Here is a 16,790-nt window from a genome sequence, read left to right as displayed (position 1 = left end):
AAAGATCTAAAGGCATAATGTGCAGGAGGCAAGTCCTCCTGAATAAAAATCAACCTGCAGTCGTACGTTTGGCTAAAACTAGGACCTTTACTGTAATAATGAATAATGGTTAATGCCACGAGCACTATCATGGTCCATCAAAGAGGCCATTTCCATTTGGCATAGAACACCTCTATAAGTTACATCACATGGCACCTTCTTCTGCAACCTCAGAGCTTCGTCCAAGAAAAAGCATCACAGAGGCACTGTACACATGCGATTTATTTAGAAATGGGGAATCAGGAGACTTGCGTTGTCGATTTCGGTGATGGCTCTTTTAATAAACTAACAAACAAAGATGTAGCCGAGTGACATGTGCCAAATTCACATTACATAGATCTGAAACTGTGTCTGCCGATGCAAATGAGGGAAGTCATTGAGAGTGAAGCTGGGATTGCTGATGGTGGTGAAAAGGGAATGTTATTGCTGAGACTCTGCAGAATGCATGGAAGGAACTTCCACAGAGAAAGCGAAGACAAGGGTATGAAATGACTGCGATGCTGCAGTGACCCAAATCAGCAGAAAGTACAGCCAGCTCTCCTTGACCATGATCCTTCTCCCACATCCAGAGCTGTATCCTGGTCCTCCCACATCAGAGCTGACTCTTGTGGTATTTGAGAGGAGAAGGAGATATAGGGTGACCAGACGTCCCCGTTTTCCCAGGACGGTCCCCGTTTTTGGAGAAGTGTCTCCGTGTCCCGACACTTTTCTCCAAGTGACTCAAATGTCCCCGTTTTCAAACAGTGTCCGGGTTAAACACAGAAATGTCCCTGTTTTTCATTGTTCCGGTTGAGCATGCACACGCATGCTCTCTTTGCACTGGCGTTTGTTAGCCTGTGATGTTTTATTGATTTTTGCCAAATATATGCTATACTCCTTAAAAGTGTAAATGTAATAAAAAGTACTAATGCTGCTGTGTAAAGGAGAAGTGTGCCAATAAAAGACCTCAGTTTTGTTGTCTGTAATGCTTCATATTGGTCTGTGGAGGGAACTGTCATTGTAGTCCCTTTTCTATGTCTATGACAGCTGTCAAATAGTCCTACTTTTATGTTGATGGTTACTGCAGACCGTAGTCCTACTCTAGGTCTATTACCTGTCCCCGTTTTTTTTGTTTTGAGAATCTGGCCACCCTAATAGCACTTGTGAGAGCGGATGTTGTAGGACACTGGATGTACAACGGGCAAATTGAGCGATGTGATCATGGAGATATACAGAGAGAAGTCCACTCCTTTTGTCGAAATAATCTTTGAATATGTCCCCTGATGTAGAATTACCTAGCAATATCTCATTTTTGCCCGGCCACCGATATCAATATGTTACATTCCAAGTTATCAGAAGTGTAGCGGGGGGCTGCAGAGAGCAGTGATCCATCTGACAAGTGCTGGTGAAAAGCTATTGTGCACTCAGAGGTCAGAATGGGGTGTGTTACCTCCCGGAACAGCTGGAGTTGAACCATGGCTGATCAACCAGCTGATTCACTTGAGCCACATGCTACAGGTGGTGAGCAGGGTGGATTCCAAGGATTTGGCTTAATTGTAAACTATGATGAATGAGAAGTTTGATCGCAGAATGCCTGATCAAGCTGTTTATGTAGGCAGTGTGTTTTGACGGCAAAACTGGTTAATGCAGCTGAAATGGGCTTGGCGAATAGATGTTCATTCTTATGGACAGCGGTCCATCATCTGTTTTTTCAGCGCCCGACCCATGCTTTTATATGTGCCCTCAATGAAATGCACACTTTGAGTGTCATTATTTACTCTTTGACATCCCTGTTTGACGTTTACTGAAGAAATACAAAACTATTTAATGTTGCCGTTTGTTTGAAGGTATGCTGATTGAGGGGAGAGATGTGAGTATTCATGCAGTCTCTAGGGGAGGTGATTCAGCCTGGAAAAGTAGTGCAGATTTTGCTTTATTCCTACAGAATACAGAACAGTGTGTTTCCTTTGAAAAGCTGCACACTGGGGATGCAGCATATGGTTTTCATGGAGGTCTAGGATTAGGAATGCAAATGAGTATATGCTTCTCAGCGACCTTTCTCTTCAAATGGTGCAGCTTTCAGGGGCGTCCGCGCTCCACCCGTTGAGGCTGCTAGAAAGAAAAAAAGATTGGAAATGAGCAGACGTAGAATTTATTGTATCTCCCAGGAAATGTTGTTATGTGAGAAATTCCAAAGCGTCTACTGGCAGGAGGGGGAGTAAAGTGGCAGATTTAGCATATGTTTTGCATTTACAGTGCTGGAAACCTGTGTAATCAATTTCGGATGTGCGCTATGTATGAAAGGGAGTGAGATTTTTGCATTGCTGCTGCTGTGCTACGCATCGCCTCCAGGCACCTCTGTGATTTTCACAGTGAGAATTTAGTTCTAAATGGAGGTGATGAATTATGATACTGAAAGTTGACGTCTTGCACAACCGAATCTACTGTGCAGAAAACATCTCGAGGTGGATACAAAAGTAGTCCTGTTCCCTTCACTTTTAATCCTTGGTGGAAGGGGAAACATCCTTTAAAACGAAACTTTTTCCACGCAGTACCTGTACAACGCAGGTATTACAACGCAAGTCGTTACAGCGACTTGTGCTGGAGGGCGCTGTAGGATAGGGAATAGTTTAATTTACTATCCAAAACCTTCCCTACTATCCACGGAGACTGGAGTTGGAATAGTAAATTAAACTATTCCACTATCCAGCGCCCCCCAACGCAAGTCGTTGTAACAACTTGCGTTGTAAAACCTGCGTTGTAAAGGCATGCGTGGAAAAAGCATGGGTTGTAACGACATACATCCTAGTGGAAGAGGGCGAAAACTGAGGACAACCATTCTTTGTAGCTGCGTTAAACACGGTCTCTAGAACCGGAGTCCAGAACAAAGGGTCAGACTTAAACAGGTCCAGAGTAATACCATCTGGGCCTGGCGCTTTATTAGTGGATAGCCCTGCGGTGCCTGCCATAACCTCACCTTTTTCAAAAATCAGTACAGGGACATTTGTGTCCCGACCTTCTTGGCGAGTATGCTCAATTGGGCTGTCAAACATGGATTTAAAATGGAGCACCCATTCCTCTGTGATGTGGGATGCAAATCTAAAGCCCCCCCCACCACTTCTTGACACTCCATTTAAGTCATTGTTTACCGTTGGTTGGTCTAAGAGAACCCCGATTTGTTATATCGCCAATTCGTCCTGATAATGGTCCCAACATATAAACACTAAGTGGGTTATGATCGCTATATTCGCTCTCAAGAATATTAAAACCATGAAAAAAGATTGTAGGGAGGAAGAGATTAAAATAAAAGCTATGAACGACCCCCTACTTCGCCCTTTGAAAGTTGGCACAGGATATATGGTGTGCAGGGCAGTTAGGGACATCAAGGCCATCATATCCAATTCATTAATCAAATTATTCAGCAATGCCCCCTCGGCATGATGTACAAAATGAAACCCCTTCATTCGGGGACAGCCCAGCTTAGATATACAAGATAACATTGGGTTTCCACAAGGATGAATGTTGAAATCACCAAAAACCATAAGGTTATGTAGGATAGAACCAAAGGACTGCCTAATAAATGCTCCCAGGGTGGTGATATTACAAGCACCATAAGGGCAGGCCACAGAGTTGTAAAAGTTAATAACTCCCCATCTAGTGTCCCCCTTTTTGGCTGTCAATGCAGGCATTCCTGGGTTTGTGGTTGACACAACCTGAATCTGGCAATCGACCGCCAAAGTTATATATATACAGCTAGACCACCCTTGGGTCTTCCACTCACCGAAGGAGTAGCTGGGACAACAAAAATCCTTATAAACTTCCAAAAAGAAATTGCATTCCACCGACCACGTTTCTTGGAAGCTAATTACATTGAATTGCTTCACAAATCGCATCCATAATAGGTCTTGAAGCTTATTTGCTAGCCCTGTAATGTTCCATGATTTCAAATTGTTGGATATCTCACCTATGCTCCTCTCAGCTACCTCTACTGGGGACTGAGTATGTACGATGAGCTCATTATCAGAGGGCATAGGGATCCTTAGTCAATCACACTCCCCCAACCCAGATAAAACAGAAAATCTATTATTTAATTCCAGGGGAGTGCGAACGCCAGACTGACCTTCCATCTCAAAAGATAAATAAGCCATAGGAGTATACTGTTGCCTATATACTGATCTATTTGACCACCCACCTCGAGGAGCTACCATAGGGATATTATGATACATATCCCTAGAGGAGACTGGTTTATAAAAGTAACCCAATGGAAAGGCCTGATGACAGATCCTAGGTTAAATGGAGCATTACAAGCATCCTTAGATAAGATCCTGCCCGCAATATGGGGGTTATCAAAGTTAACAATGACACAGACACCCGTGCCCACGGGAGAGAAGGAATGCTCCCCAAGACCACTACATAGGGAGTAGATTCCAGTGGCAGGTCTATCACTTGGAGACTCGTTGGTTGTAACTCCCTTTTCTCTAGCCTCCCAACCCTTGGAGGCATAGAGGAACCTGATGTTATGGAGCACTGACCAGTGCAGGCTTGGTTATCAGCACTACTAGGCGTAATGTTATTGGAACTTCTCGGGTTTGGTACCTGTTGTTTTTTTATAGAACTAGTGGATGAACCCTCTCCGGTACCTGTCCCCATGATGTTTGATTGATCTATGCAAGACATCGAACTAGCTGCCATTGTAGTCGGGGGTTTGCAGCTAACCATCTCCTTCAGCTTTAACAATCTAGCTTCTACAGTGCTTATTTTTTGCAGGATAGGAATCAGTAAAGTTGATATCATGGTTTCAAGCCTGCCCCAAAACTTCCCCTCCTGTGTACTATTGGTGAGCTGCCCTGGCTGATAGTCGATAGGCCATTTTAACTTAAGCATGATTACATTCCTATAGGGTACCTCTCTTCTTTCTTTCATCCTTATTGAATCGTCATGTTGATCCATTTGGCAGTCGTGTGGGGTCTGTATAACTGCATTGCTGTGCAAACAGCAGACCACTCTTGACTTTGAATTAATCTGATATTACCACTTTTTGATCTAATGTTCATGTGGGAACTAGAACAGTGAGCTATCATATCTGTAATCTATTCTGCTCACTTTAAACCTTGTTAGGTAAAAATATATGTCTGAGCTGGCGACTGTGCTGACAAATTACTTGTTAGTAAAAATGCAGTAGAATATTTTTTCTCTGCTTATGGGATGTTGAATATTATAATGATTAGATGGTTCCATAAAGATTCATTAGGCCATTTAATTTAGCTATGTGACTATATACATTTGTATTATAACGCAAACATGCCAGTGACCTTCATTTTTGCATTAATATAGATTATTCTGAGTCCTCAGGATCATTCACCACAATGGATTGCTTACATGAAAGTCATTAATTATTCCTATTTATAAATGTGAACATTTCTGTAAGAGAGAGTGGTAGCCTGCTAATGCAAGTTAAGGTTGAATTATTCAATTACTTGCTACTGAAATAAGTTATGACGTTACCTTTCTGTGTGGTCTTCCTGGATTTTATTCCATTTTTTTGCAACTAGTTTCACTGGGATTTTGCCTTTGGTACTATGAGACTACTATTTAAACTCATGGACCCAATTGGTTTAGTTAACTTTTAAGTAAGACAACAGTAAATTGGCACAGGAAGCGTACTTGTGGCTTAAAAGAGAAACAACACATGTTTGTTCTGCAGTTTACATTTACATCTGGGTCCCGTTTCCTTTCGTTGGAAATTTGGATGTTATGTCCCTACGAGAACCCTCCGCTGCTCTGGGGCGAAGTTGGTAAACGTCCCGAGATTTAGGAAAGTTAGATCAGGTGGCAGATCCTTTGGGGTTTCAGCTGTGAAGCTTTGGAACACTCTGCCTCTGGAACTCAGACAAGTGAGTGACCTTCTCCCTTTTAGAAGGAGACTAAAAACACGTTTTTATTCCCCGAAGACTTAGGTGGCTCTGTGATGTGACTCTTAACTGCTAGCGCCAGGATGCCTGCCAGGTGACAATGCGCTCTAGAAATATATTAAATAAATAAATAATCTCCGATATTTGTGACAGGAAAAATGTGGCTTCAGGTCTGTCATTTTAGTTTCCCTAACCGCGCAGTATTGCATGTGAGAGGAAAGTGCTCTGGCATGTATGAAAACTTAATTTCTCAGAATTCGGGTCTAGAAACTGCTAGAAACTCCATTCAGGGGTTGTTTTTACCAGTTATTAAAATGTAGTTCAATTGAGAAGGCAGATCTTGGTAAAAATATCTGAGTTGAATTGTCCTACTCAGATGTTACTTGATTTGCCCACAGGGTAATTTACAGTATTATACAGGGTGTTTGCATGCCGGATTTATGGCTTTGTTAGTTATAATTATCGTTTTAAAAAGTGGTACTGTTCATGTATCCATGTACTTTCCCTTTGTATCTATATCTCTCGAAATTTTATTTTTTTCTATATTTTCTATCTATTAATTCATATTTGTATATACTTTGTAATAAATTATTGGTTCACTTGATGCATGTATTCAATTGAATTATAGTGTCCCCACAACTTAAAATATAAAAAATACAAATAGGGCAATATATTGCAATTAAAGACAGATATAGTGGACTTTTTGTTGAATAGCTTTTACAAAAATGTGAACAATATCTAAATGATTTCACTCAGAGATTGCTTTCCGTAAATACTGATGGATAGAAATCTGGAGCATAGGACTTCTCATGAAGCGTGGAATCTGCGGGTGAGACCAGGATTTGGTATTTTTCAACATCTGACACGAAAAGAGGATTTAAGACATAAGAACGGGAGGCACCAGGGCTTAAAGCAGGTCCCCCTGGGTTAAATTGGTCAAACAAGAAGCATTCAGTTCCTAAAGGGGGAGGTGAAAAAAGGAGGAAAAGGGAGGCGGGGGTTCTCCTTTTGGGAGCAAGGGCCATTGCACACCCCTGAGGGTGTCATGCTTCATCATAGGGCAGATCCTCGTGGGGCTTGCGCTGCAATGCCCAACGGGCCCCGTGGATGGCTCTTTGCTGGAGGTCTTTTCTTTTTGCTGATGTGAGTTCAGTGGAGTGGTAGGGTGTATGGTAAAGGAGTTTGAGTAGAAGTGGAGTGATGGTGTGTCATAAGAACAACTATGGGAATCCCAAGAGATGTTTTATTCGCTGGGTTACGATGTTATGATAAAAAAAACAAAGAGCATGACACCCTCAAGGGTGTGTGAGGGCCCTTGCTCTTGAAAAGAGAGCCCCCTCCTTCTGCAACAACATAGAGCCTTTACCCCATCTCTTAAAACATGTGGACACTGTTTATACTCTAATAAGTATATTTAACTTACCTTTAAGTCCCTAGCATAAGGGACAAAGTATACCTATGGTCTGTAAGTTACATACCACTTGTGGACTACAGCACCCATTGTGCCACCCACTACAGTAGTGGAGCAAGCATGACTGCAGGCCTAAAATTGTAGCCTGGGAGTTTCAATTTTAGACTGCTGATTTAACCTGTCAAAATAATGCCTTTTGACAGGCTTAAACGTTCCTCTTCAATATTAATAATCCACCCCCAAATAGGCGTTAATGCCCATGTGGTAATTAAAGGTGGGACATTAAAATGTAATGCTAAGTAGGTCCATGCAGTGAAAAAGTCCCAAAAGTATTTTCCCTGTGCCAAGACTGGCTGTTCCAAAGGAAAACACTGAGTTACATTATTACATTTAGGTTAGGAAACACCTAGAAATATAATTTGAACGCTCTTTTTAGTAGCCCATCATAATCCAATGTAATGGTAAAATTGAATTTTTAGTAACTATTAGTAAAAATGTACTTTTAAAAATGTACCTTTTACATATTTAAAGCCTTAGTAGGCCCATGTGCATGAGCTCCAGCAGTGCCCTGGTAGCTGAATAGCCTACTTGATGAGGTGTGAAAGCAGCTCCCAGAACAGGACAAAGGCATTGGGCATCTGTTCCTCTGGCAGAATGACTATCTAGGCTGTGCCCAGGAACGTGAATAACTTTAAAGAGGTCTACCCTCTCAAAGGCAAATGCTAGTTGACACCTGGAAAGCGCCTTTCTTTTCTTCCCCCAATCAAGAAGACACGAATCTCAGTGGGAGGAGCTGCCCCCAGATTTGAAGAGACCATAGAGGAGGGGATAGATCATTTCCCTGGGTACGCCTCTGGGAGTGGGCACACAGTCTCTGAACGGAGAGAAGGGTTCTGCCATGTTTGATGTAGATAGAGTGGTGCACTGTGGGATTGTTTACTGTAATGCAACCAGGAACTGCCACAAACGTGGGTAGGATTATCCCTGTGAAATTTCACTCTATTGGTCAGAGAAGGGCCAGGGGTCTCTTCTACCACAGACTGGTGGCAGGCATAAATGTGGCACCACTGGGCACCTTCTTCAGAACACTACTGGGCATGTGGAAGACAGAAGAACTTGTCAGGAGACCTGAAGGGCTGAACCTGCTCCCACTTGTACTGAGGAAAAAAGAAGTGAACTCCAAGGGTCAGTTGGCTGACCTTCTGTTAAACTACAGGACTACAAACAGCTGATAAAAAGCTTCTTTTCTGGTGGAGCCCAGCTTAACAATTCCATCTGAACCTGTTCTGGATGCTGGTGGCTTCTGATGAAGTGAGTCTTGAACCCCCAATTGCTGTTCCTGAGATCCAGGGACCATTGACTGTGACATAGTGTACTCCTCCAAACATCCGAAGAAACGGAGGACTTCAAAACATTTTGGCTCCAAAGACCTCTAGAGGACTGGGTCAAACCTGCCAAGTCAATGAGAAAAAGGTGCATTGCCGTTAGGACAATGACTCAAGTTGCTCCCACTTGAAGCTTCTCCGCAGCAGCAAATCCATTCCAGCGGCACATCACACAGAGGTATCCAGGCTTCTGGAGTCCTGTTCAGCTACAGCTTTCAGCCTTACCCCACAGGTGGACTCCAAGCTCCAAAAAATATACTTAGTCCAATCGTAGAGATCTTCACCAGACAAAGACACCAGAAGTATCAGCTGAAGAGGAACCTTTGTTGGGTACACATTTTGAATTTTCCCCTCTCAGAGCTTTCCCACCAAAAGTCAATGTCCTAACTAGCACCTCGTCCAATGGCTTTTCGGCCTCATGAAACCCTTCTCTGTCACAGCATGCTGCTGTGCTCAGTTGAGGATTTTTGACTTCCATTTCAAAGACTAAGTTAGAAGGTAAAACTTCGGACTGTGGAATATGGCTTCTGTGTCCTTCCTGCGCACAATCAGCCTTAAAATATGTGTAGGTACCAGTCAAGTGCAACCAGATGATTGTGGTTGGTGCTTAACGCTTGTTGGTGCTATTTTTATTTTAAAAATGTTTAATTCATATCACTGGGTCCCCTTATTGGTTTTATATTGTTTTCATGTCATTTTGTTATTTAAATTATTCCCTATGTATAGAAATTGGAGTAGGATTTTTATTGAGTTGTGTTTTTCAACATGTTAACTGTTCGGTACTTCTAAATGCTTTACGCATTTATTTTTTAATATGCCTGTTTGCCCTGCACCATAGGTGCCAGGGGTTGGACTTAGATTTGAATCACTGAAACCTTTACTGGACCTAGCAAGATAGTGACATTATTACTTGGGTGGATTCCCATCCACCCCAACATTTCCTCACAGGCTGAATAACCCTTAACAATAAAGACTACTTCTATGTGTATATATTTCTACAAATAGTTTTCCCATGAAGCCTTGCAAGCTAGGATATTATTCCAATATCTGCTCATTTACTTCACTGGCACAGGGGGATAGCTGTGACTAATACATATAATTATATATATATATATATATATATATATATATATATATATATATATATATATATATATATATATATATATATATATATATATATATATATATATATATATATATATATATATATATATATGACAATTGATACTCATTTTTGAAAATGGTACTCTTGATAGCCAAATTAACAAGTTATTGTACAGTGCACAAAATACTTTCATTAATACGTAAATGTTTCTTTTTTATACAGGATGAATAAGAGATACCTACAGAAAGCAACAAAAGGAAAACTGCTTATAGTAATATTTGTCGTAACTCTGTGGGGGAAATTAGCAGCAGGGGCAAACCATCATAAAGGTATGTGCATCCCAATTTTTATATAATTAATGTAGCACTAGATGAGTACTAACTACTATTATAGTGAAACCACAGGCTTATGTTAAAAGGTCAAGTAATTTCATGGGTTTCCACATAGTGAGAGAACAATGAGAAACATTAGACCACCTGGCTGAAGCAAGGACAGAATGGAAAGATGGCTTGACAACCCCTAAATATTCATATTCTAAGGCGCGTATTGACCTTGTAGAAAGTCAATAACTCTTGCCATTCCTATGATTTCTCATCTGTGATGTGGACTCAGAATTCTGCTGAAGGGCCATAACAGGTGCTATTGGGTGCTTCCATGATGTTGACAACAATGTGATGAGTTTTTTGTTTGTTTGTATGCATCTCTTTGTTATGTTGAAATGAACCTACACAACGGATGTATTTCTTAACAGAGTCGGTGGCATCCATATTGGTGCCAGTGGGTCTCTCAGCAGTATCTGCAACCATCATTAGTATTTCTTTTTCAGAGATGATGGAATTCAGTGGCAAAGCCAGATCTGTTTTCCCTTTTGATGAGCAGTGTTGAGGGTAAAAAGAGTCAATTACTAGTAGTAAACTGAGCCACGTTTCAATGATATATAAGCTTAGTTGAACATGTTCCTCCAAAAACCATCCCCAATCAAGACAGCACTCTTGATTAATGATTATATCACTCCCTGTATTGACTTACAGCTCTAACATTACCCTTTATGGGCTTACATGCAAATCTCCAACCCTATTAGAGAACAAGTGTTGATTGTTCTACTTGGTCAATGTAAGGAACTTGGAAATTCATGTCTATCCAAGTGTCTTCTTTCTCTAAAAAGCCAATAAATTCCTGATTTCATATTATGATGTGGGCAGTAGGTTCAACACCCACAGCAATTAGATACTGCAAGTTTGGACCCTACGGGAAAGAAAAGGCACAAAGCAAGAATTGGCTGTCTTGTAGTGGAGTCCACTGTCTCCCAACCTCTGCATGGTCCCCACCGAACTTCCACTTTGGTATGAAAAAAATACTTGTTATCAAATATATTTTGGTGTTAACAGAACAGGCTCATCTCCCTGATACGGCGACCAGCAGAGACGCACCCTGCAGATGCCAGTATATGTTATGTGTTTTTAACCAGTAGTTAATACACTATTAACCAGTAGTTAATACACTATAGTGTAGTTAATACACTATGTCAAATCCTGCTTATGCAACCTGTTCCATATAAACACTCGTTCGCCCAGACGAATGCTAGCGGTAACTCTCCCTATAGAACAATATGTAAAAATCCCATAACACATCACAGAAACAACATGCATTGGAGGCCAGGTCAAATGTCGTATTTCGGTCTGGTGATGATTGATTCGGTGGGGTGTAAATAAACAACTCAGTACAATCACACATTATCAGTATAGTACATATTGCCTATTTTGGTGTTTTGTATAGCGCTAATTCTCATATACACCAACTTCTGAGCGCAGAGCTAAACGGGATGAGAATAAAACTAACAGACAGGATGCAAAAAAGCCCGGTACGATTAGGAGCCAAAATTCATCCTTCTTCGGTTATAGGCCCAAGGTAAAACGAGCGCTTAAATATCTGGGGTTTTATTGCTGCATATGAAACAATCGAAATATCAGGTAGTTTATTTTGGCCAACTCCTTTAAAGATGAAAGATGGCTTTGAGATTGCTAGATTTGCTGGAATTAAATTTCCAAGCCGGGGAGGAGGGCAGGGTGGCGCGCGGCTGTCACCTTTGCACATACAAAGCTCGCCTGCATATATTGTTTATACTGTCTGCAAATATCAGCGCTGTCTCCCTGCGGGCGAGGCTGAAGCAATCCACAGTCCTCCTCAAACACGCGCATCTCCAAGGAGAAGGCGCGTGGCAGCTTGTTTTTCCCTGTCTTGGGTATGAAGAAACAGACTCCCCAGAAACGGCAGACCTTCAGGTGTGCAGCGAGCCGAACATATGCACCACATTAGTGTCGCATGCACACTGGCACCTTGGGGAGCTGGGGCGCGCAGCGGAATACACCCAATCTGGCACATTACTCCTGCGCTGTAATCATGTGGTAATGTCAGCCCAGATGGGAGGACTGTTTTAAAGTTGTTAAGACGTGTACCTGTCCCTGGGGCGCCTTCAGAAGAGCCATCATCTTCGGATGCGCTTATCTATTGTAAGCGCGACGCCTGTGTAGGCCACTCATTGCGATTTTACAAACTGGACAATTAACTGAGCTTACAATTAAATGTCGTATGTTCGCAAGGGGGAGGGGGATGGGGGCTTCTGGGCCGTTGCGCCGCGTCTGGGGCGGGTGGGGGGGGGGGGGGGCGAAAGCCTGTTTATTTTTTCTCTTTCTGTCATTTTCCATTTATGAAAAGTTCACCGACAGATACCCACCGACGCTCCCAGATGTTTATTTAAAGACTTTAGGATGATAAAAGAGAGCTTATACTGACTGTGACTCTGTGATAAATGAAATTATTATGAAGACGTGGTTTCCATTTGGAATGGATGGCACAATTGAAAATGCGTGGCCTCGCAGTGAGAGCAATCCTATTTAAAGATCGCTCCAGTGAGGGAAAATGCAAGTAATGACAGTAAAGAGAATTCAGACTGCATCGGAGGCCTTTCAATACTTTGCTTCTTTACATTTAGTACGTCAAAGAACATGGTTAGAGCTTTTCAATCGTCTTTTTTCAGTTTTTTTTGTGGTGTTGATATGGCAATTTCAAGTTTTTCTCTGCCCTGTAAAGCTGTTCTTCGCTGGAGAAAAAATGCGGCACGCGAAAAAAGTGGCAGAATTAGTGGAAATGTAATAATTAGGAGACTTAGAGTCTCGTGGCTAAAGGAAGAGATTTGCAGAAAGAGATCACCCCAGGTTCAGCCATTGTCACGCCCTAAGAAGGTGGCGAGAGGAAAGCGCCTTGGCATCTAATCATGGACTTCAATTCACCAAAATTGCAGGGGTAGCGGAAGTGACTTCACATGCCCTTTGACCTTCACTTTCACTCGCACACATACATGCTTACAAATACACACACTTACATATACATACGTATTGACACATGCACACACTCTGCCTACACATACATACACTTGCACTCTCTTACATAAACACACTCAAAGCTGCAAGCACGCACACAACATATATACTTTTAAAAACATATTTTTTACTTTCATCAGCTGCTAGGGAAAGACAAATCCCAGTTATTATATTTTTTTGTACAACGAGGTGATGAAGCCCCCACCAAGTCCATAAAAACGAGCATCTTGAGTTCCTGGCACTGATTTTGCCACTGATTATACTAGGGACCGTAAAGGCAGCACCAGGGGTCACAAGGGGTGTGGTTGCTGGGCTCAGCACTGGCACTTAATTGTCAACACCGGAGATGGGGACAGTCAGTCACAAGGTGGCACTGTTTAGCTTATTTAAAGATGACCACAACAACAGTTTATTATTTATTCAATATGCCTTAAAAATGACTAATACCTACCACCCAAGCCATTCTTATAGCTTTGGGCAGTGCTTTAAATGGGCCGGTACTCACTGGTACTGAGTACCTGCACTTCTTAAATTTACCGAGCTGAGTACCTGCACTTCTCCACTGTCAAGGAGAGTACCTGTACTCAGGGTCGGATTGATAAGGTGGGCAGGGGACTGGTGCCCGAGGGCCAGCTGTGTGCCGGATTTTTGGTAGCATATTGCCTGTGTTCGCCTGTTTGTATTATGCAGCTATCGCAAGCGGCCAGATGGGGCCTGAATGTCCTATTGGAGGCCTGCCGCAGAGGCAAGAGGGCCTCTGCTTCCTTCCTACCCAGAGGGAAGCTCTTTGTCCTCACCACCCCCTGCCAGGCATCAATACTGGGTCCTTGGAGGAACTCAGGTACAAAGGGCCATTTTCACCCCTTGGCCTCCACTGGGGTTTGACTGTCTTTCCCCAGACTCGCTTGCACCTGCGCACTCACACCACCACCTTGCCCACTTGCTGGGACATTGAGTCCATGATGGTGATGAAGATGGCCTAAGTGGCCTCCCTGGTGCCCAGGTGAGGTAGGAGGAGGTCAACTGACCTTCCCATTGGAGGACAGTATTGTTCTTCCCCTGACCTCTACCCTGCTCGACTCTGCACATGCTCGGGACCCTGCAGTACTAACAGTCTGCCACCGCAAGCTCTCTGGCTGTGGGCCCTTCTGCTGATGGGAGACAAGGGAAAATGGGGGTGAATGAAGATGAAAAGTGAGGGGAAAGGAGCAGAGAGTTTAAAGTGGGAAAAGCTAGAGAGGCAGAAGGGGTAAACGCAGATAGAGATAAGGAAGAGATCCGGACAGCTATGGAAAGAAGTTGAGAGGCGCGGAGATGGCAGATTAAAAATAGGAGTATTGGTAGAGAGAGTCATAGGATACAATTGGGTCAAGAGTTGGACAGAATTAGCTACAAGTGGGACAGAATTTGAGCGTGGGAGGGATTTTGAGGTTAGAGATGTGGAAGCAGAGAGTGTATGTTTGAGAGGAAGAGAATCATGAGATATTTGAAAAGAAACGCATGTAATGCTTGTTTGTGTGTGCACACTCTTGCATATTTAAGGATTTTGCCAAATGCAAGCAAGTAGGAACATTAGAATTATTATGCTATTAAGTAGCTGCAAATATAAATTTAAAAAAAACAAGGAAACATGAACATTTCTTGTTTGGCCTTCATTTTGTGTAAGGAGTCAACACGTTTTGTTTAGATTGATACATATGTCACATGTTTTGTTCTGTCACACAACTAGTGTAAGTGCCAGAGTCTCTCTTCTCCTAGAGCACATTGATTATTAGCCTGAAAGTGCTAAAAGTACTGTTGATGACTTGGCTCATTTAGGGATTTATTTATTTATTTTTCCATTTATAGAGCGCATGGTTACACCACCTGTGTGACCCCGCGTTAGTAGCAGAAATTCAGATGGCAATGAAACAGCGAGTAAGGCATGTCACATTTGTCCAGGGCATATGACTGCAGATCTAGCGAGATTAATCAGATTTACTGGTGGAAAAAAGCCATGTCTTCAGTTTTTTCCAGAAGGTGGCTTCACATGGCCCCGTTCTTATGGCAACGGGTAATAAGTTCCAGTGTTTGGCTGCCAGATATCTGAAGGAAAGACCTCCTATCCTAGCGTTCCTTATTCTTGGTACATATGCTAGCCCCTTTCCTTCGGATCTCAAGTTTCTGCTGGGGGTGTATGCTGCTATCATAGTTTTGAGGTACCCTGGGCCTTTTTTTGCCAAGATTTGGTGGCCGTAGCACATTGTCTTAATTAATATTCTTTCCTCTACCGGTAGCCAAAGTAGGTTAGCTAAGGCTTTTGATATAGATATTCTTTTAAGGAGTATCAGGCGGGCTGCTGCATTTTGTATCAATGACAGCTTCATTAACCTTTTATTAGACACGCCTAAATATAGGACATTTCCGTAGTCAATTTGGGAGGTGACCACAGCATGTACTATAGTTTTCCTGGCGTTGACTGGTAGTAGGTTGAGGACCCTCCTCAAGACTTTCATTATCCCAAAGCTTTCACCAGTTACTTTCCAAATCTGACCTTCAAAAGTCAAATTGGAGTCCAGCCATAATCCAAGGTTTTTCACTTCAGTTTTGGGGATGTTAAGTTGGCGAAGTGTCAGATGTCCAGACAGATGGAGCTCCACCCACTATCAGTACCTCTGTTTTACTGCTGTTGAGTTTCAGGCAATGATTTGACAGCCATATTGTTACCTTCTCCAGGCATAAGGCAAATAGTTGGGCAGTGCGTTACGGGTTTTGAGAGAGTGAGGCAATTAGCTGTGTATCATCAGCGTATGATACAATGGTCACCTTATGACCTTCCACTATACTGGCAAGAGGCCCCATGTATAGGTTAAACAAAATGGGGCTCAGGATTGAGTCCTGGGGGACTTCTTGTGGTAGGGGAAATCTCTTGGAAGTGCATGCATCTTGCATAACCTAGAAACCCTGTGACGCCAGGAAGAAGACCATTCAGCAAAAGGCCATACCCGTAACACTGCATGTTTCTAGTCTTTGGATAAGGAGGTTGTGGGAGACTGTGTCAAAGGCTGCACTGAAATCTAGCAGGATCAGTGCAGCTATATGTCGTCCACCAACACCTATTGTCATAAGGTTTCTGTGACCAGGAGTAGAGTTGTCTCAGTGGAATGAGCAGCTCTGAAACCAGATTGCGAGGGATGCAGTAGGGCATTCCTATCGCTGTGATTAGTGATCTGTATGTTTACTACTTTCTCTGCGATCTTTGCTAAAAAAGGGAGGAGTTAGATGGGGCGTAAGTTCTCCAGCACAGAGTAGTCTATTTTTTTGGGTGAACCATGGCTTGCTTCCGCTCATACGGGACTTCTCTAGCTTGTAAGGATCGGGTGATTAGATCTGATTAGATCTGAGATGAAAGGCATAATGTGGTTATCTCCCTGCAGCAGAATTTCTGGGCGTGCTGGGTCCCATGGGGAACCTGGTTTAATTCCATTGGCTTGCTTTCTCATCTCCTCTGGTTCTAGCACCTTGAATTCCTCTAGAGTTTCTCCTATAAATAGTGTGCGTCTGCCCTTTCGTAGGGAAGGTGTTATAAATCTTTGC

General features: G+C 42.6%; 1 protein-coding gene across 1 annotated transcript in view; it reads left to right on the top strand.

The window, feature by feature from the left end:
- The window catches only part of TAFA2 (TAFA chemokine like family member 2), a 1,231,988-nt gene that overhangs the window by 797,466 nt on the left and 417,732 nt on the right, over window positions 1-16,790 (top strand). The window contains exon 5 of the mRNA XM_078655863.1: window positions 10,057-10,163. Coding sequence (XP_078511989.1) covers window positions 10,057-10,163 — 107 coding nt within the window. The remainder of the gene's footprint in view (window positions 1-10,056; window positions 10,164-16,790) is intronic.

This window comes from Lissotriton helveticus, chromosome 1_1 (assembly GCF_964261635.1).
Source record: "Lissotriton helveticus chromosome 1_1, aLisHel1.1, whole genome shotgun sequence".
Classification (NCBI taxonomy): Eukaryota; Metazoa; Chordata; class Amphibia; order Caudata; family Salamandridae; genus Lissotriton; species Lissotriton helveticus.
Note: the sequence above shows the minus strand (reverse complement) of the source record. Positions and strands in the feature narration are given on the sequence as shown.